Below are 19,777 nucleotides of genomic sequence, written 5' to 3'. Positions count from 1 at the left end.
GATACATATTTAAAAGGGATATACAGTATTGTTATTTATAGAAAATACCATAAAAATTAACAAGCTGAAGCCTTATTCTCTCCACTTGAAATTTGCTTCTTTTTTTATATATATATATTTTTTTTTAACAAACTTAAATTTGTTTTACTAAATACATTTGCAGTTTTGTTGAACTGAGATTAGTTTTCTCGATTAAAACTTTTTTTTATTAAATATTCTTGAAGTTAAAGTTTAAATGTACAGATTAATATTAATGGACTTTAGCAGCTTATTTTTTGTTGAACTTCACTTATTTTTGCTATAATTAACTTAATTTTACCGAACTTAAATTATTTTTATCAAACAGTACTTTATAAATGCGACTGTTGGTTTAATTTTGAGGATGGAATATACACTACTCGACGTAGTCTAGTACGCATTAGATTTCATAGTTGATATACAACAAGAATAACAATATTACATGAATAAGGAACTAGAAAAAGACTTAATTTCATGGACCAAAAATTCCAAATATAGTTATGCTATACACATTCATCCCTTCCATCATCATCATCATATTCATATCCCATGCAATACTCCAGGTGTTGTAAGAAAATCTCTCCCTCTTTTACGGTTAAGCTTTCTTCTTTTTCTTGGCTTTATGCTCTCATCATCATATTATTAGAGTAGTTGTTACTTAAAAGCCTCAAATCATCCCCTAAAACCCTCCTATATAAACACTAACACATAACAAACACTCTTCATTCATTCTTTTTTATACTACTTATAACAACACACACTTTCTTCATTCTTCTCCTTCTCAATTACCTATTTCTCTCTCTCTTCTTTCTTTCTCTTCTCATTTTACATAAACTCTGAGGAGAATTTTAAAGAGAGGGAAAATATGGTGTTGTCGAGAAATGAGTTGTTACCATTTTTAGCAATGGTGATAGTTCAAATAGCGTATGCGGGGATGAATATAACCTCCAAGGTGGCTTTGGAATCCGGCATGGCACCTCTAGTTCTTGTTGTCTATCGTCAAGTTTTTGCCACCCTTGCTATCGCCCCTTTTGCTTATTTCCTTGAAAGGTATAATTTTTGACGTCTTTTTTTTATTATTATTGTTTATGATACACGAGGTATTTATTTTCAAAAAATGCACCGGAAAATACTTGAGAATGAACATACGTACAATGAGAATATTAATTTATATTTGAAATTTTCCTCTAGCTAAGCTAGTTCCATTGAAATTAAGAGGACAAGAAAATCTAACAAAACACTTGGTTTGAACTTAGCTTTTCAATAAGAATACTCACCACGCAACAAAACTAATAACTTCCCAACACACAAAATATCTAAACTAACACAAACCAAGTTCCGAAGAAATGAACACCAAATGCACAATATATAACACTATTGTGAATAAATTACATATAATTATTCAGCAACTTTTCACGTATTATTTTTTTTTTTTAAAAAAAAACAAGCTAAGGCAGGTATACATGTACGATAACTATATGTATATAAACATACACCTCATTATAGATTTAATAGTTATTAATAATTCATATTTTTTGCTAAAACTTCATGCATGATATGTATATTAACGTTGTCAATTTGTCAAGCTATTGATATATTGAGCTTATACAAATACAACTATGCATTATTATATTCTTGATTATAACCTAGCATGCATGCTAAGAAAAAATATTTCTCTACCAAAAAAAAAAAAAAAAAAAAAAAAAACCTACAGTAATATTTGCTACTAGTATCAATCTAATCTTCTTCTAATTGAATTAAACTAACATCGAACATAATTTAAGAAAATGGCAAATGCATAAATTTACTTTACTACTTCGTATATATAATCGCAGGCATTCAAAGCAACGAACCTAGTTGATCAATCATGTCCTATCAATCTCGAGCTGCCACATACTTAATTTGTTTCTTTACTTTGATTCAATAATGTTTATTTTAAATAAATAACTTTTAAAATAATTTTCTCATTTTTAAGTTGTTTCATATCAACCAATTACCATTGTTAAGGTACGTATATGTGCATATGTCATATGAACGTTCCTTAGCTATCACGCGATAAAAACATCCTTCACGCGATAAAAACATCGTACAGCCTGTTAGCATGGGTTTAAAATGTCCTCACATTTATATGCAATATTGTATCATATAACTTGATTAAACTCCTAATAAAGTGATACATGCGATACATCAAGGTTTTTGTACCTTTGTTATAATCTATTAAATTAAACTAGTTTACAGTTAATTACAATTTACAAATGAATCAAATTTGTATCTATAATTCACGAGATTCTCCTGAAGTATTTTGATCTATATATAGTAAAACAATATTTTCCTATTGATAGATCGAGTAATAGTGTCATTTTGAATAAACTCGCCATATATAATTAATTAAAAGCATTAATGGTGTGTTAGTTTAGTTATTAATTTGATTTAATATAAAAGTTCGGTAAATAGCTTAATTGCGAAGCTTTTATACAACACGTTATATGGCCAAGACTAATTTGTGAATACCAGCTATCCTATACGAGTACCATTCATGCCCTTAGTTTCCAGATTTCGAAGACATTCCGTAAGATAATAGATATATAACGGACACAATATCACACAAAGAATTGAAAATAGTTGTCCAGCTAATGATCAAAGAGGCAATTCAAGTAACAGTACTTGTTGAAGCAACTTGAAGCTAGCTAGACATGCTAACCTTGAAGCAAAGGGGTAGTCCAAAACACAATTAGTAACTCAAAAGTAATGCCAACAACAATAGAGAAAAACTAAAAGCAATTATAATTTGCACATATTATTAATAGTAAGATTATATAAATGAGAACAGCTGTATTATTAATTACTGTATAAAACTGGTGATCAGGTTCCAATAAATAAGCCCAACTATTTGGTAAGGTGTTAATTGGTGAATGCATGTAAATAATACAAAACATCCACCAATTAGCTTGGTTTTGCTTTGAATGAATGAACGTTAGTTTATGTATCTCTTTTTTGCATGCATGAGTCTTATTTTCGTTCCTTCCCCACGTTATTTTACACTTTCCTAAGTTACAACAAACTTACAATATAAGTATATAACAATAGTCCAATTCGTTATTACGTTACGTGGCTTTGAATGAATGAATGTTTACTTTAATTTCTTGTTTTCTTTCTCCATTTTCATAGTACGGTTGTACTATAGTGGTACTATAAGGTACCCTACTAGCTTGTTATTACTTCGTAATTGTTTAATGTTTTAATTTTAATCTTTAGACTTTTTTACTTTAAAATTTATACTTGTAAAAATGCATGTATTTATACACATAGAACGGAGTAGTATACAGTACTTGACTACGTAAATTATGAATAGTTATACAATATATATATCATCAAATATATATATTTTCGTTTCTGTTACACTATAGGCTTGTTGCAAGAATTGAACAAATCACACTTCTTCATAATTCAATTTTGAAAAGTATAGTGCTATATGTTTGATGATATGGAGTATTAGTATTACTTATTTTAAGATTGAAATTTATGCATCATATATACATAATAAGTATTATATAATAAATAATTCTCCTCGTAAGGAGGGTTTCCTAATATTTAATTTTTTTTCTTACCATTGTAATAATAATAATAATAATACTCCGTAGTAATAATAATAATAATAATAATAATAATAATAATAATAATAATAATAATAATCAATGTATTTAAGTATATGTATATTGTATAAACAAAAATGGTATAAAAGTATTTCATTCTCTAAATTAGCAGCTTAGCTCTGCTTGAACCAATAATTATTAGTTTGTTACACCTTATACAGTAATATCTAATTTATATTTAGACTATTAACTAGCTATTCATTTTAACTACTCGTTCTGTACTTGTTTCTTACAATTATATATGTTACTAATCAATATAGAAATTTTCTCTCTTTTTGTGTAGAGAAAAAAGGCCCAAGATCACCAAGAAAATTCTCTTTCAAATATTCCTATGTTCCCTTTTTGGGTAAGTACTATGGACTTTGGCATATGGATGATTAATTCTATAAATAGAATCAATCAATTCATCATTAAGAAAAATATTAAGTATGTATAATGGCCTAATTAATTTGATTTTGTAAAATACAGGGCAACCTTAAACCAGATATTTTATTTCGTGGGATTGAAAGCAACCACTGCAACTATTGCTTGTGCATTGAATAACATGCTCCCAGCAATGACTTTCCTCCTTGCCATTCCTTTAGGGTATGCCATTTTTCTCGATCAGTCTCATACGTGGTTGTTACACCAATTTTAAGCTATAATTATATCTCTAATAACTTCAGATCTAAAATTGAGATCGATAACAAGACAATTATTTAAAGACAAAAGAAATATTCTATTTTATCCAATTTTTGTCCTAACATGACGTGTTGGTGAATAATAGGTTAGAAGCAGTTGGAATCAAGACCATGGGAGGACAAGCCAAAATAATAGGTACAATAGTGTGCATTGGTGGAGCTATGCTACTTTCATTTTACCATGGTCATCTCATCGACATACACCAACCCGATTTTCACTGGCATTTTGCTGGTAATGGTTCCGCGAACACAAACAAAGATGGTTCAAGTAGTCACCTAAGCGCGTTGCTAGGACTTATTCTTCTCCTTGCAAGCAACCTTGCTATGGCTATTTGGTTCGTCATCCAAGTAAGTCCGTACAATCTTTACATATCATGTTACATACTCTCCTTCACGTATTATGAGTCCATAATTTGTTATTAACGAAAACTTGTACAATTTTTGTAGGCGAAAATGAGTGAGGATTTTTCGGCTCCTTACACAAGCTCGGCCTTAATGGGTTTGATGGGTAGCATCCAATGTATCATTATAGCGGCTTGCACGAACCATCAACTTTCTGATTGGTCCTTAAGCTCCCCTATTAGATTGGTTGCTGGTCTTTACGCGGTAAGAATATATTTTTTTACCCAATACTCAGATAAATCTATATTCTGTATTATTTTAAAATTATTCGGATTATTAATGGTTAATATTACACGTTGTTTTTATAGGGTGTTATTGGTTCTGGAGTTGCGGTTTGCCTAATGGCATGGACGATACAAGTAAAAGGTCCTTTGTATGTTTCTGTGTTCAGTCCCTTGTTGTTGGTGATTGTGGCTTTGCTTAGTTGGGCCTTGCGCATGGAGAAACTCTATATTGGAACGTAAGTACCAAACTACTACATACGTATCATATTTAGTATGGGCTTTAAAACGTACAATGATTTTATTAGACTAAGATAAAATTGTTGTGAGTCTGGCTTACTTAAGACTTGTTATTCCCGTGTTTAGTACTTGCATTATTGCGTGATCATCGTGTTGATAACAATTTTTCGTGGTGTGGTTTAATTGATTAACAGGGCTATAGGATCGGTGTTGATAGTATTAGGCTTATACGCAGTCTTATGGGGAAAGAACAAGGAAATTCTCAATGTTAGTGACGAAACGGACATTAATAGTATCATATATGAAGACGACAAAAATGATCAAGCAGAGAAGGAAGATGTGGAGAAGCAGCAACAATTGGTGATTATAAAGGCCAAATTTGGTGATCATTTGGAGTTGATAATATGATGAAGATTTGTGAGAGATGATTGTCAATGAATGTATGATGTTATGTTTCATGCAAGCTAGTTTTCTTGCTCAAAAAGGGTCTTGAAGGGCATGTCAAATTTCAAGTCTCCATCTCAATTAAAAAAAAAAACACCCCATCAAATTTTCGTTATTTTAACTTTGTTAAGTTAATTTTTAATACATAGAAGTATTTAAAGTTAGCTATATCCGCCTATATGAAGGTTGTGGTTGGGTTTTATTCTTCCAATGGATTTATATGTGGAAATGTGGAATAGGTCGTTGCTTGGGTTGAAAGAAACTTTTCGATTGATGATATATGGAGTATATTGCTCAATTTTGATATTGAAACACAACTTTTCAATTTTCCTAAATGAATGGTCCAAATTTCTTGAAAAACTATCCAAGGTTCATTTTTCTTTCTTCTTAAAGCCACACATGAACATAAAGTGAATTTATGAAATATCGAGATCATTATTTGGCACTTGTCGAAAAACAGAATATTTCCTTATGCGGAGTACGTTAATTTTTTGTGTGCGGCTCACAAATGAGAGGCTCAATCCTAATCTAATCAGATAATTACTCTAATTGGGTCCCGTTCTCTTCACCTTATTTTTGTTGAACTGAAATTATTTTTACTGAAACAAAATTATATTTGCTGAACTTATATTATTTTTTACTGAATTTAAATTATTTTTACTGTACTTTAATTAATTTTACTGAACTAAAATTATTTTTGTTGAACTGAAATTATTTTTACTGATTTTCTATTATAATCCTTCTTTATAAAAATTAAATTTTACTGAGCTGAACTTATTTTTACTGAAGTGAACTTAATTTTACTAAACTGAACTTATTTTTACTGAACAAAAATTATTTTTACTTAATATTATTTTTTTAAAGTGAAAAAAACAGGGCTTTATTCCTATCAAAATACTTATACAAGTCAAAAGCTTGACCCAAAACACTAACATTGTAATGGGTTCGAATCGAATCATCGAATCTTATTTATTATAGTAGTGAGCCTTTAAAATTGAATAAGAAACAAACGCAAAAAACTTTCCACCCTAATATTGGTAAAGTTTAGGTAATGCGAGGAAGCAGACCGACAGAATCAGCATGTATGGCCCATAATTCATTAGCCCAACCCCATAACACGCTACTATTAGCGTACGATCTACGGCCTAAAAGCATAAATAAAACCAATCACGTGACTAATCCATTCCAACCATGTGTAATCATTGGTGCACCGCGCCACACAGAATAAATATGATTTTTTAAAATTGTACTCCGTATATAGTTAGTTAACTAGTATTTGAGCCTAGACGATGCCCCAGATCATTACTTTATTTTCTTGTGATTAACTTTGTTTTACATATTAAATATTTCATATAAAAAAATAACATAAATATCACGTAGCTTGGTGGTAAGATGCTTTCTTCTTGAATAAGAGGTTGCAAAGGAGATCCACGTGGCGTTGAGTGGGTGATGACATGGCGTAATAAGGCGTTGATCGGATGATGTGGCACAGTGAAGGGATCCTGACTTTTTTAGTAACGCTTTTTAATATATAATATAGATATAGATAGATATGGGTTACTCGGTCAATATTATAGAAATTACTCGATTAGTATTATAGAGGTTACTTTATTCTCTTATAAACGACTATATGATGTGATTAGCCATACACAAATTGCCATGGACATTGACACATTTTGCAAATAAAAAAACAGAGAAATCATCAAACGGCAAATTCGTAAATTCTTACACCGTTATAACGTCAGTCTTTGGGCCCACAGCCCATGCAAGGCCCATCTATAAATACCCAAACATTGATCCAGAAATAATTGACGGACCGTTGATTTTTTTTAAAAAAAAACTTGATAAACGGGCAGCTTATTCAAGATCTGCCCGCCGTCCCTTGTTGAAGCCCTAGCTCAATTTTCTCTCTCTACTTTGTAGGTTCTTTCTCTCTCTAAAATTCATCTCTTTCTCTCTCCTCAATTTCTTCCCTCATTTCTACAATCATTATCAGATCCAACGGTAAACTTTTAAATCTGGTAATTTACCGATTTGAATCAGGTTAGCTAAATCGATCTATCGATTTAGGGTTTTCTGATTCGAATTGCTGTGATTTGTGTTTTAATGTTGATTAATTTTGAAATTCAATTTGATTTACTTGTTATTATTGATGAATTATTGATTTTTGTGATTTTTTTTGTTGATTGTGATGTAGATTTGAAGGAAAAATGGGGCTTTCATTCACGAAGCTGTTCAGTAGATTATTTGCGAAGAAAGAGATGAGAATATTGATGGTGGGTCTCGATGCGGCTGGTAAGACCACCATTTTGTATAAGCTCAAGCTCGGTGAGATTGTTACCACCATTCCTACCATTGGTAAGATTTTCAAGAATATATTCTAATATTCTTTAATTTATTTTATATTTGTTTATGTTATGCAAGTATTTTGTTAAGTTTTTATTAAAATTCAATGAGAATGAATAGATGTTTGGGTGTATCATTGTAATTGAAGGTTGTATACGATTGTTTGATCCAAAATAATAGTCATTCAAGCCATTGTCACGTTAATAATTGATTGGTGATTGGTTTTGTAAGTAATTGTTGGTAGTTTTTGCTTTAGAGTATATCTGATATATGATTAAGTGGCAATTACTGTTGCATTAATTTACTGATTTGAATTTGCAAAAAATGTTTTGGGATCTGAGGGAGTGTGTTCATTATGTTTGAAGATCCATTTGTATTACTTTCTGGAATGAATTGATAAAATATCTTCATGTGAGGATTTTAAATATCGGGTCATGGGTGTTAAATAGAGAACCTTGATGACACCTTAGTACTTCGATGATTATCGATGGGTTTCTTGTCATTGATTGAGTTGTGTTCTATGCAATTTCAATTTTGTTGTGTGTTATCTGTAAATGCTTCTGAAATGATCATTCTAAGTTATGGATGATCTGCAGATTTCTGCTAGTAATTAATTTTCTTTTTCTTTCCACCTGTTTACTTTGTTATGTTGTACTCAATTTCTGCATTAGGCAGCTAGCAAGGATTAATAAATGTGTTCTTTTTCTTTTTGAATAGGATTCAATGTCGAGACCGTGGAATACAAAAACATTAGCTTTACAGTGTGGGATGTTGGAGGTCAGGACAAGGTATTGTAATTCTCCATCTATTATATGTGGCTTGTTGGATATGCGTGCCTTTTAGTTTGAAGTATACTCTTACACTTCAGTTCTTATTGACTGTCTTATGCTGATTTTTTATTTTCTCCGTCGGCACTCAACAAAATTATAAGCTGTACTGATTGTGCCACCTTGTCTTTCATCTTTTTCTTCATCGAAGAATATCCATGTCGTGGCTTATATCATTACCCGGTCCTTGCTGAAAAGAAAGAAAAATTAAGTTAAGATAACAAATTGTGGTTGCCGATCTGTCAACTTAAGTTCCATGAAGGTGTGATCATAATTGATTTGCATGCTTATTGACTGTCTTGTGCTGATCGCTTGCTCTTCCTTCAGCACCTAACATAATCATAAGCAACATCAATTGATGCCACCTCGTCTTTCAGTTTTTCCTTATTGCTGTAAGGGAAGGCTATTTATGCTGTGGCTGACACCATTCACTAATCCCTGTAGATCTAGAACCCCATCCACCTTTCTATATTGTGGAATACTGGATGTGATTTTTTCGTGTAATGCTTCCTTATTTGATGGTCTTGTCCTGACTTTTGCTTGTCTGTACGTAACATAATAATGAGCTATTTATGGTTTTAACTTACGTGTTTTGAGTTTTCTTCTGGTTACATATTTGGAAAGATGCCATGAAGGCCTCAATTATCTGTTTTATTTTCTTTATAATAATTGTAATGCAAGAATGCTTATTTATGGTCCAGTGCTGATTGTATGTCCTTGAATTGGCACTCTACGTCTTCGTAAGCTAGATGAAAATGGGTTGCACTTACATATTTTGAGTTTTCTTTCTGATTATAATGGAAGGATGCAATGAATGCCCCAATAATCTGTTGCATTTTCTTTATAATTATTGCAATGCAGTAATGCTTATTTATGGTCCAGTGCTGATTGTATGTCCTTCAATTGGCACTCTACGTCTTCATAAGCTAGATAAATATGGGCTTCGTTTTGAGTTCCCTTGCTTTTCCTATGTAAATGTGGAACTCATGATACTGCTCACATTACACATTTTCTTTATGTGTTTTTACTTTAATTCAACTTCATTGTGTTACCTATTTCAAGTAGTTGTCAACTGGGTCAAAATGTTGTTTAATTTTAAATCTTTGTAAAATCCAGATTCGACCTTTGTGGAGACATTACTTCCAAAACACCCAAGGACTCATCTTTGTGGTGGATAGCAATGATCGTGATCGTGTGGTTGAGGCAAGGGATGAGCTGCATAGGATGTTGAATGAGGTAAGCAATGGTAGTGGGATTCGAGATAGAGCTTTTTTTTTGCGTTATTTTTAATGAAAGATAGATGATATCATTCCCGTTCCTGTGCAGGATGAGTTGAGGGATGCCGTCCTGTTGGTCTTTGCCAACAAGCAAGATCTTCCAAATGCAATGACTGCTGCGGAGATTACTGATAAGCTTGGTCTCCATTCCCTTCGTCAGCGTCACTGGTTAGTGTTTTTTTTGTTTTGCTGTGCAGTAACCTACTGTGATAAATGTGAAGAGTTTCTAAATTCTTAATTTGTCTGTACAGGTATATCCAGAGCACATGCGCCACTTCTGGTGAAGGTCTTTATGAAGGATTGGACTGGCTGTCCAACAACATTGCCAGCAAGGTGGTTTTTTATATTTCAAGAGATACCTTCTTCAAAAACTATTGTTACATTTTTCTTAACTGAATTTTTCTTATTGTTCTTGTCACAGGCCTAGATGAAGGATCCGCCTGGCTGAGCTTAGGATGATTATACGGTGGATTTTGAAGCACCTGTTTATGTGGGAGATAATATCGAGCTTTTGGCCTTTGTTTTTTGTTTGCTATGTTAAAAAAGATCACAAGAGTGGTTGTGTTAATGTGATTATGCTTATGAAGGTTTTGTTATGATCATAGAAATTGCTATATGATATCAATACTTTTGTAGATTCAGAATAACTAAAATGTATCTCAGGAAAGAGTTTGTTTCATGTTGATATATACTGTGACCGTGATATTCTTTGGAACAATCACAGTTCCATCTTCCAACTGTGCTTATGTAGGACTCAATGTTTAGCAGTTTAGTCAGTTAGATCTATCTTCCAATTGTGCTTATCAAGGGACTTGGGCCTCATTTGAATGATTCTTTAGTATCTCACCTTATTAACTAGTATATCAACCAGTAATCTGATTGCTTTTTTGTTAAAGGTGCTTAGCCGGTTGCTAACTTGAGCTAAACCTAGGGTTATTTTGTGTTGAAAATTTCTATTACTAGTGGCTGGTTTAACTGTTGTTCTGCTGCGAGATCAAAACTTGTTGAAAGAGTAATCTCATTCTAAATTTCTAACCAAAGAAAGGAAAATTTAACTTTCAACCTACCTGAAAATTTTTAATTTCCAAAGATCTGTTGTAGAGGCAAATTTCACACACTAGACACGAAGTAATAATGGCCTTATGAGTTATGGTGATGAAATGCAACAAATTAGTTATTAACAAAACTTGTCTATTAATCGGTAGCAACAGATGATCCTAAGGTTGTAAGAAATTGCCTTGATTTCGTACTCCATTATTAACAACAGGTTACCAAACTCGATATTGGATTTGATTTTACGCCTGAGTTTGATGTACTAGTATAGTAGTATTGGGGCTAAAGTGAAACTATTGTAGTATGGTAATTGAGAATTTTCTCTTAGATGTAATATATGCTCTACCTTATGAGTGAATTAAATTATTTACATTGAGAGATAAGTTTTGTTTACCCTTTTAGTAGAAATCAACCCAAGGAAAGAGAAGTTCTTGCAACAAATTTAGAAAGCAAAGAAATTAATAGAGGCCGTATAAATTATAGACAACAGTCTTCTATTCCACTATCGGACCTTGGCTATGGTTCAAAACGTGAAAACTGCTAAAATTTTACACAAACAGCATAGAGCCAAAGAGGAATTAAAATGGACTCTTTCATTAGAATGATTTCCTATACAAAATTAAAATTTGCACCCAAAATGTGCAAGTTTATGCGTACAAGTTGGTATATAACAGTTATAGTATAAAAACTCCTGAATGCTAAACGTATTCAGTCCAAAATTCGAATGCTTCTATAGCCAGTAAATTTTTGATGAAATAATAATAAACCTGATAAGTTTGATAACTCATAAATGTAAAAAACTATTGTCTTAGGACTCTGTTTGAGCTGAAGGTGAAGTGGTCTTCACCAGCAAGGGTGGAATGCAGCCTTCCTGCAGCCCATCCATTGTTCGTTACACGAGCAGCAGCATGGGCTGGATCACCAACGACACGAGTTCCTTCAATACGCTTCTCAAATTCTGGGAGACCATTTGCTTTTCGTTCTTTCCTTCTTTTTCTCTCCTCATCTCGTTCTTTCCTCAGCCAACTCTCCACTGTCCTCTGCAAGCAGACCAGAATAAGGTCATTTCATACAGCTTACAAGGAGCCTAGTATGATACTTAAACTTTAGGGTGGAGGGGGTGGTGGGGGCTGTTGGAAGACTTACCATTAATGACAAATTTGACATCTCCTTAACTTTTTCCATGGGCAATGATAATTGTAACTTTCCGCGAGCCACATACACCTGCAGAGAATACATTGCCTCATTAGATTAAAGAAATCAATTAATACATGGATTAATCACAAAATATATCAGAGATTAACTTAACCCACAATATGTGTTGGCCAGTTCTCGAGTCCATCAAATATATGTGTCGCATAGATGATTATAGCACCTCTCTCTTCACATTCCTTGATGAGAAACTTAAGAAGGTCAGCTCTTCCCAGCACATCAAGGTCAACTGTGATCTCATCAAGAAGAAGAACCTGGATAAACAGGACAAGATTTAGCTCATTAAAGCATAACATCCAGGTACCGCCCTTGGAAAAAATCTGAACTCAAGCAACTGCAAGCCTGCGACATATACCTTAAATGGCTTGAGAAGACCCATACAGATTTGAACTCGTCTTCTCTGACCATCAGATACTTTGTGCATCCTCCAAGACAGATCAATGTCCAGGACCTAATGACAAGAAAACAGTCAAACATGTCACAGCCATTCCAATTTATTATGGTTTTAGTTTCCTTTTTTAAAAGGCAAAGGGAGCAGATTAAACGGACATCATCAAAATACTGGAATATTGGACCAAGCAGGTGTGGCATATAATTAGTTAATTACCATCTCTTCTAGCATAGTAAATTGAAGTCAAGGGAAGCAGTAAACTAGGATAAAGAAGGATACAGCCCAAAAACATTTTTTCTCGCCAACTGATCACACATCTTACACTAAATGCCTAAAAATTCTAAATTCACTGGTTTGTAAACAATGATAAGCTTTAATTTAAATTTAAAGTTAAACACCCATAAGCGAATATCCATCTAAATCAAGAAGCAGTCACCAAATTTACTTTTGGGTCACACTTCTCTTTATTCATTTCTATTATCTACTTACTAATCCACCGAAGGGACAAAAGAATTGGTCACCTATATGCTTGCTCTAAGAGAGGAGGTATTGGTCGCTAGGAGGCAGACCTTTTCTAAAAGACCCACCCTCAGGTCAGTTTAATTCCTTTCACCAAATTCCAATTCTGATGCGGGCTTCTTATTTTATCCTAATTGAACATTAAATCCCATTCTCACCCTAACATTATATCCCAATCCCAATATCAGATCGCCTCCTGTTCAGTTTACCATAATTGTGATATGGAAAATCCACAGATCTACACTGAAAGAATAGATGATTAAAAAATGAACAGGAAGCGATCTGGTAAAGTGTAACCGACACCAAGTAAATGTGTCTGAAAAAGTAGATGTTTGGCATTGGAGTCATGCTGGCGTTTTAAGGAATTATGTTGACAATCAAAGCAATGCTTTATTTGATATGCACTAGACAATGAAATTGAAAAGGATGATCTTAAGCTTGACCCAACAAAATTAGTTTGGCTTTTGAGCACATTAAGAGAGAGGGACAGAATATGGTATACCTCCTCTGTCAAACCCAAAAGCAAAGCTAATATCTCTAGGGCGAAATTATATGGTTACTAGACCCCAGATCTGAACATTGGAAGATTTTTTTTTTCCCCTAATCATATCATTGGACATGTACTATTCACTATTTAATATTACAACGAAGAAAATCACCCTGAATTTAGAGGTAATACAATGATGAAATCAAGAGCATCAAAAGCTACACATACAAGAAGAATTCGCAAATTCATACAACAAGCATTTGTTAAAAGTCTCTTAAATTTGCAAAGCAACAAGAAGAATTTTACTTCACAAGGGCGAGAAAAAGAAGATCAAAGGGCTACAGACAATCATCAAATGGTAAATCAAGCTAGTTTTATAGATGCATAGATTAATTAACGTCCTCAAGAGTTGAATCGTCCTCTTTTCCTTGAATCCCAAGAAATGGAATAAAAAAGCTGCAGAACGATAATGAGGTTGCTAGAGGGCAATAACTGCCAATAAGCAAGATGTTTGTTGCGTAGATCTATATCTAGCTCATTGTTTCAAGAATGTATTGCAATGGGTTTAAAGTGACAGTAGCCAAAAAGAGAGTTTTCAATCATCTATGCAAGTTGCAAGGTTGGTGATGATCTGTTGCTCTAGTTCTAGTATAAGGATGTGCAGGGCAATTAACAACCAGGGGAATCCTGACCTTCAAACTAAACAGTTTAAGATGTAAAGTTCATCATCAAACAAAGATCATAATTTTTATGACCTCCCTTTTATGGTGATTTTATATGTTCTCGTTGATGATTTTTTCAAGACATTGAAGAATCTAATAAACTCCGCCAGTGGGTTTCCCGCTGCCAGTCCCAAGCCTGGATAAAGGAGGAGGGTTACGGTAGGCCAGTGACAGCCAGTATAAAACTTCGTCACATCCCATGACATGAGCCAAACAGATATTTTCGTGGGGGCGTTCCCTACTCAGCGACGCGCTGCACTTCCTAGACCCGGGTGTAGTGATAAGTATGCAAGGGTTGCTAGGTCGTCGCCCAGAAGCGACGCGCCACATTGCCCGAGTGTGGTGTCAAATGAGCAAGGGCGTGCCATTGGGGCGTTCCCTACTGAGCGACGCGCTGCACTTCCCAGACCCGGGTGCAGTGATAAGTATGTAAGGGTTGCTAGGTCGTCGCCCAGAAGCGACGCGCCATATTGCCCAATTGTGGTGTCAAATAATCAAGGACTTGGAGTTGGGATCAGGAGGGAGCGTGGGAGAAAAGAATTTAGTTTGCGGATTGGTTCTTGGAATGTGGGGTCTCTTACGGGAAAATCAGCAGAATTGGTAGAAGTAATGAAAAGACGACGCGTGAACATCATGTGCCTCCAAGAGACAAGATGGACAGGAGAAGGAGCTCGAGGCTTGGTTTTGGGGTATAAGGTATGGTATGTTGGGCAAGAAACGAGCCACAGAACAAGGAATGGTGGAGCTAGGAACGGAGTTGGTGTGGTTCTCGATGAGAGGTTGGCAAAAGAGGTGATCGAGGTCTATCGGAAGAACGATAGGTTGATAAGGCTGAAGTTGCTATGTGGCAAGGAGATTGTGAATGTTATCAGTGCTTATGCTCCCCAAGTGGGTTTAGATGCAGAAGAGAAACGACAATTTTGGGAGGACCTAGACGAGGTGGTGCAGGGTGTCCACCACTCAGAGAAGTTATATATTGGAGGGGATCTAAATGGGCACGTTGGGGCGAGCCGAGATGGCTATGAGAGTGTCCATGGAGGCTTTGGGTATGGGCAGAGGGACGCCGGTGGTGAAGCTATTATGGATTTTGCCCAATCATATGATTTAATTTTGGCTAATACTTGGTTTAAGAAGAGGGATTCACACTTGATAACTTTTCGGAATGGAGCAAATGCAACTCAAATAGACTTCCTGCTCACAAGGAGCATAGATAGACAAAGTTGCATAAACTGTAAGGTTATCCCAGGGGAGAGTGTGGTCACCCAACACCGGCTATTGGTAATGACTATTCGTCTGAAAGAGAAGGCGAAGAAAAAAGTTAGACAAGAAGAACCAAGGATAAGATGGTGGACCCTAAGGGATGCAAAAGCTAAGGTTTTTACAGAAAAGGTAATTGAAGAAGCGGATTGGGATGGAGAGGTGGATCCGGACATGACCTGGTTACGAATGAAGAACTGTTTCCTAAGAGTGGCCAAAGAGGTCTTAGGGGAAGTAAGGGGAAGAACTTCGGTACAGAGAGATACTTCGTGGTGGAATGAAGAGGTGAAAGCAGTAATTAAGCAAAAAAGGGAATGCTATCAAGCCTTAGGAAAATGTAGGAGTGATGAAACCTTTGCAGCGTATAAGGAGGCTAAGAGTAAGGCAAAGGCAGCTGTTCGCCAAGCAAAAGAAAAGGCATATCAGGAGGTTTATGAAAAGCTTGATTCCAAGGAGGGAGAAAGGATCATTTATAAGATGGCAAAGAGAAGACAAGAGGCAAGGAAGGATATTGGCATGGTGAAGTGTGTCAAAGATAAGAACCAAATGGTCCTAGTGCAAGAGGAGGGCATCAAGGACAGGTGGAAGGGGTACTTCGATGAATTATTTAATGGAAGTAATGGAGTTGTGATAGGAGATACCTCTATGAGTGATGAAGAAATCAACATGGAGTATGTGCGAAGGATTAGGAGAGTAGAGGTGGAGATTGCACTGAGGAAGATGAAACCTAAGAAGGCGGTTGGCCCTGATGGGGTACCGATAGAGGTGTGGAGGTGTTTGGGTAAGATTGGTATTGATTGGTTAACAAACCTTTTCAACAAGATATGGACGGCTACAAGGATCCCACAAGATTGGAGGAAGAGCACCTTGGTCCCGGTTTATAAAAACAAAGGAGACGCTCAAGATTGTTCTAACTATCGAGGAATTAAGCTTATGAGCCATACTATGAAGTTGTGGGAAAGGGTGATTGAACAAAGGTTGAGGGCATGCACAAGCATTTCAGATAACCAATTTGGTTTTATGCCTGGGAGATCTACTATGGAGGCAATCCATTTGATAAGACAAATGATGGAGTTTTATAGGGTAAAGAAGAAAGATCTTCATATGGTCTTTATTGATTTAGAGAAGGCATATGACAAGGTGCCAAGAGAGATACTTTGGTGGGCAATGTTGAAGAAAGGTATCCCACGAAGGTATGTAGACCTAGTTAAGGATATGTATCGGGATGTGTCAACAAATGTGAGGACATGCGGAGGGTTGACAAAAGATTTCCCTATTACAATCGGATTGCATCAAGGGTCTGCATTAAGCCCTTTTCTTTTTGCAACGGTTCTAGACGAATTAACTAGACCAATTCAAGATGAGGTTCCATGGTGTATGCTGTTCGCAGATGATATCGTTTTGGTGGATGAGACTAAGGATGGGGTTAATGTCAAGTTGGAGCAATGGAGGCAAAGGTTGGAATCTAGAGGGTTTAAGCTAAGTCGGAGTAAGACTGAATATTTGGTATGTCGTTTTGGCACTCAGAGGGGGACAAGCAATGAAGTGGTGAGTTTGGATGGAAAGGATTTGACCATGAGTGAATGTTTTAAGTACCTAGGGTCGATCATCCAGAAGAATGGTGACATTGATCAAGACGTGACCCACAGGATTAAGTCAGGGTGGCTTAAATGGAGAGCGGCCACGGGAGTGCTATGCGACCGCAGCATTCCCTTAAAGTTGAAGGGAAAATTCTACAGGACTGCCATAAGACCAGTGTTGCTCTATGGTACAGAATGTTGGGCTTCTAAGAAAGAGCATATTAAAAAGATGGAGGTTACGGAAATGCGCATGTTAAGGTGGATGTGTGGAAACACTTTAAGAGATAGAATCAGAAATGAGGTTATTCGCAAGAAAGTAGGTGTGGCGGGCATTGTAGATAAATTAAGGGAAAATCGTCTGCGTTGGTTTGGACATGTAAGACGGAGACCCGAGGGGGCACCGGTGCGAAGAGTGGAAGAGTGGGACCATGGAGGGATTAAACGAGGAAGAGGGAGACCAAAGATGACTTGGTTGGAAGGAGTGAGGAAGGATATGAAGTGCATGGATTTACGTGAGGATGAAGTTTTGGATCGTAAGGGATGGAGGAGAAAGATTTATGTTGATGACTACACGGAATAATCAAATTTGGTTCATGTTAGCCGACCCCACTTTTGGGATTAAGGCTTTGATTGATTGATTGATTGATTGAAGAATCTAATACTAATTATTGTATGTGCAACCTCAACACTCTCCCATCGGTATTAACTAACAAACATACAGCATCACTAACATATCAAACATAATATATTTTTCTCAACATACCTTTATTAGCTCAGCCCTTCTTGCAGGATCCACACCCCCAACTCCAAATATCATTTTCTCAGCAGAAACATCTATCTGTATAGATACCTCAAATCCAGCAAAAGCAACATCTCGCTTCCACTGCACAGACAATGATAACCTCGTAAATTAACAGCATATAGCTATTTCAAGACTTTCAAGTATGTCTAAATGAATTCAAAAGGGTATAGGCATCTAAGTTGCCATCATAACTGATAACTGAAGTGAATTTGGAATTTTGGAGCGACTTAAGTGCCTGAACTAGCGCAGTCTACCATACAATTTAGCTATAAAACTAAAGGCAGCTACATATACAATGCCCAAATAACAAATTTCTCTCCTGATCCAATCATGCCACATCCTATCAATACACCAACTAATTGAATATGGTAATGCTATAAGAATTATGATGTAAGAGTAATGCTAATTCATATTAGTCCATACAAAATCAAATTGAAAACTTTTATAACCAAATTCACAATAATTCCACTAGACACAACTTTATGATCACAACTCACAAGTTACAACAATCATGAGCATACAAGATTGGAAATGCATTCATTGATTTCGCATTCAAAACCGACAATTAAAACCCAAAATCAAATATACCCAACAAAAATTAAGCAGTACCAAATCATCCCAATAACCAATTACCCAGAAAATCAAATTAAAAGGGAAGTAAAATCAAACCTCTCCACCAAGATAACACAAATCACCAGAAGAAGTCAAATTAGTATCATGAAAAGCGGATCGCCCAAGAACCCGAACCATATGAGGCTCAACCATATGCTTCCCTCCTAATATCTTCAGAATTGTTGTCTTCCCTATTAAAAAAAATAAAAATTTAAAAAACCCACAAAATTAAATTGAAATGAAGGAAAATTCAATGGAGGAGAGAGAAAGAGATGAAACCTGCGCCATTAGCACCGACGAGAAGACAACGATCACCGGGAAAAAGGGATAAAGAGAAGTCTTTGATTAAAGGGGTTGAGCCAGGAGGAGGGTGACCGTCGATTCCAGGGTAAGTGAATTCTAAGCCGTTGATTTCGATCATAGGAGATTGTGGGTCTGCCATTGTTGTCGGAAAACGGTGGAAATGAGCGTTGGTGGGGAAAAGAAGAGAGGGAAAGTAGTTGGGGTGGGTCGAGTAAAGTATAATGTGAGCGCCAAAATATAAAGGGAATGAAAAAGGGTGAAATGGAGAAGGAATTGTTCAAGTTATAGGCGTGGCTTTGTTAAGGCCCCTCAATAGATATTGTTATTGTGTTAGGTTTGGACATAGATTCAGAGATTGTTTATGTAATTATTGTTTTGGTCGACCATATGTATTATGATCACGGAGTACCCTATCTTAAATGACTAATTAGTTGCTTATTAACCTTCTGATAAATATACGAGATACGCTTGTTGATATTGTAAGTTTGTAATTTATATTTGGTGTTTGGTATGTTGAAATGCGAGTTTGAGTATTTGGATTTGCAAATTGGTTGTTGAAAATACCAAAATATGTCAATATCTTGTTTGGATGATGTGGAATGGATAGAACGTGTAAGGAATAATAGTTACAAAGAGTTTATAAAGATAGACTTACTAACATTACTCCTTTCGGTTCATTAGTGGCAATGTTCACATAATTACATGGGAATGTAGCCAATTTGTTATTCATA

At 35.3% G+C, this 19,777-nt stretch overlaps 3 protein-coding genes across 4 annotated transcripts; 2 read left to right on the top strand and 1 right to left on the bottom strand.

The window, feature by feature from the left end:
- Nucleotides 1-883: 883 nt before the first annotated feature.
- On the top strand, nt 884-5,958 carry LOC145606249 (WAT1-related protein At1g09380-like). The gene is made up of 7 exons (XM_081662282.1): nt 884-1,068; nt 3,955-4,017; nt 4,140-4,256; nt 4,438-4,699; nt 4,799-4,957; nt 5,062-5,213; nt 5,409-5,958. Exons 1-7 carry the CDS (start codon nt 884-886, stop codon nt 5,620-5,622), a joined length of 1,152 nt encoding a protein of 383 aa, XP_081518408.1. The 3' UTR covers nt 5,623-5,958.
- Nucleotides 5,959-7,468: 1,510 nt separating this feature from the next.
- Nucleotides 7,469-10,793, top strand: LOC145606111 (ADP-ribosylation factor-like). 2 transcript variants are annotated; one of them, XM_081662165.1, is made up of 7 exons: nt 7,469-7,577; nt 7,856-8,016; nt 8,722-8,792; nt 9,948-10,067; nt 10,158-10,276; nt 10,360-10,441; nt 10,530-10,793. In XM_081662165.1, exons 2-7 carry the CDS (start codon nt 7,869-7,871, stop codon nt 10,533-10,535), a joined length of 546 nt encoding a protein of 181 aa, XP_081518291.1. In that variant the 5' UTR covers nt 7,469-7,577; nt 7,856-7,868; the 3' UTR covers nt 10,536-10,793. The 2 variants fall into 2 exon arrangements, with proteins under 2 accessions (XP_081518291.1, XP_081518292.1); XM_081662166.1 differs by lacking the exon at nt 7,469-7,577 and adding an exon at nt 7,589-7,701.
- Nucleotides 10,794-11,735: 942 nt separating this feature from the next.
- LOC145604741 (ABC transporter I family member 20-like) lies at nt 11,736-19,276 on the bottom strand. Its single transcript, XM_081660671.1, has 7 exons — nt 19,023-19,276; nt 18,801-18,934; nt 18,093-18,212; nt 12,729-12,824; nt 12,475-12,627; nt 12,308-12,385; nt 11,736-12,201 (listed from the first exon to the last, which is right to left on the bottom strand). The coding sequence occupies exons 1-7, from the start codon at nt 19,183-19,185 to the stop codon at nt 11,962-11,964; spliced, it is 984 nt and encodes a 327-aa protein (XP_081516797.1). The 5' UTR covers nt 19,186-19,276; the 3' UTR covers nt 11,736-11,961.
- Between the last annotated feature and the right edge of the window lie 501 nt (nt 19,277-19,777).

This window comes from Chenopodium album, chromosome 22, assembly GCF_948465745.1.
Source record: "Chenopodium album chromosome 22, dcCheAlbu1.1, whole genome shotgun sequence".
Taxonomy (NCBI): Eukaryota; Viridiplantae; Streptophyta; class Magnoliopsida; order Caryophyllales; family Amaranthaceae; genus Chenopodium; species Chenopodium album.
This window is presented reverse-complemented; position numbering and strand designations above follow the sequence as displayed.

Bases quoted from the DNA above. Each gene is read 5' to 3' on its own strand.
- LOC145604741 (XM_081660671.1), bottom strand. From the start codon at position 19,185: ATGGCAGACCCACAATCTCCTATGATCGAAATCAACGGCTTAGAATTC. The intron at 12,825-18,092 runs GTATGTTGAGAA...TCTTGTCATTAG, and splicing joins GAAGGGCTGAGCTAATAAAG to GTCCTGGACATTGATCTGTC. The intron at 12,386-12,474 runs GTGGGTTAAGTT...TATTCTCTGCAG, and splicing joins AGAACTGGCCAACACATATT to GTGTATGTGGCTCGCGGAAA.
- LOC145606249 (XM_081662282.1), top strand. From the start codon at position 884: ATGGTGTTGTCGAGAAATGAGTTGTTACCATTTTTAGCAATGGTGATA. The intron at 1,069-3,954 runs GTATAATTTTTG...CTTTTTGTGTAG, and splicing joins TTTGCTTATTTCCTTGAAAG to AGAAAAAAGGCCCAAGATCA. The intron at 5,214-5,408 runs GTAAGTACCAAA...ATTGATTAACAG, and splicing joins GAGAAACTCTATATTGGAAC to GGCTATAGGATCGGTGTTGA.
- LOC145606111 (XM_081662165.1), top strand. From the start codon at position 7,869: ATGGGGCTTTCATTCACGAAGCTGTTCAGTAGATTATTTGCGAAGAAA. The intron at 8,017-8,721 runs GTAAGATTTTCA...CTTTTTGAATAG, and splicing joins TACCACCATTCCTACCATTG to GATTCAATGTCGAGACCGTG. The intron at 8,793-9,947 runs GTATTGTAATTC...TGTAAAATCCAG, and splicing joins ATGTTGGAGGTCAGGACAAG to ATTCGACCTTTGTGGAGACA.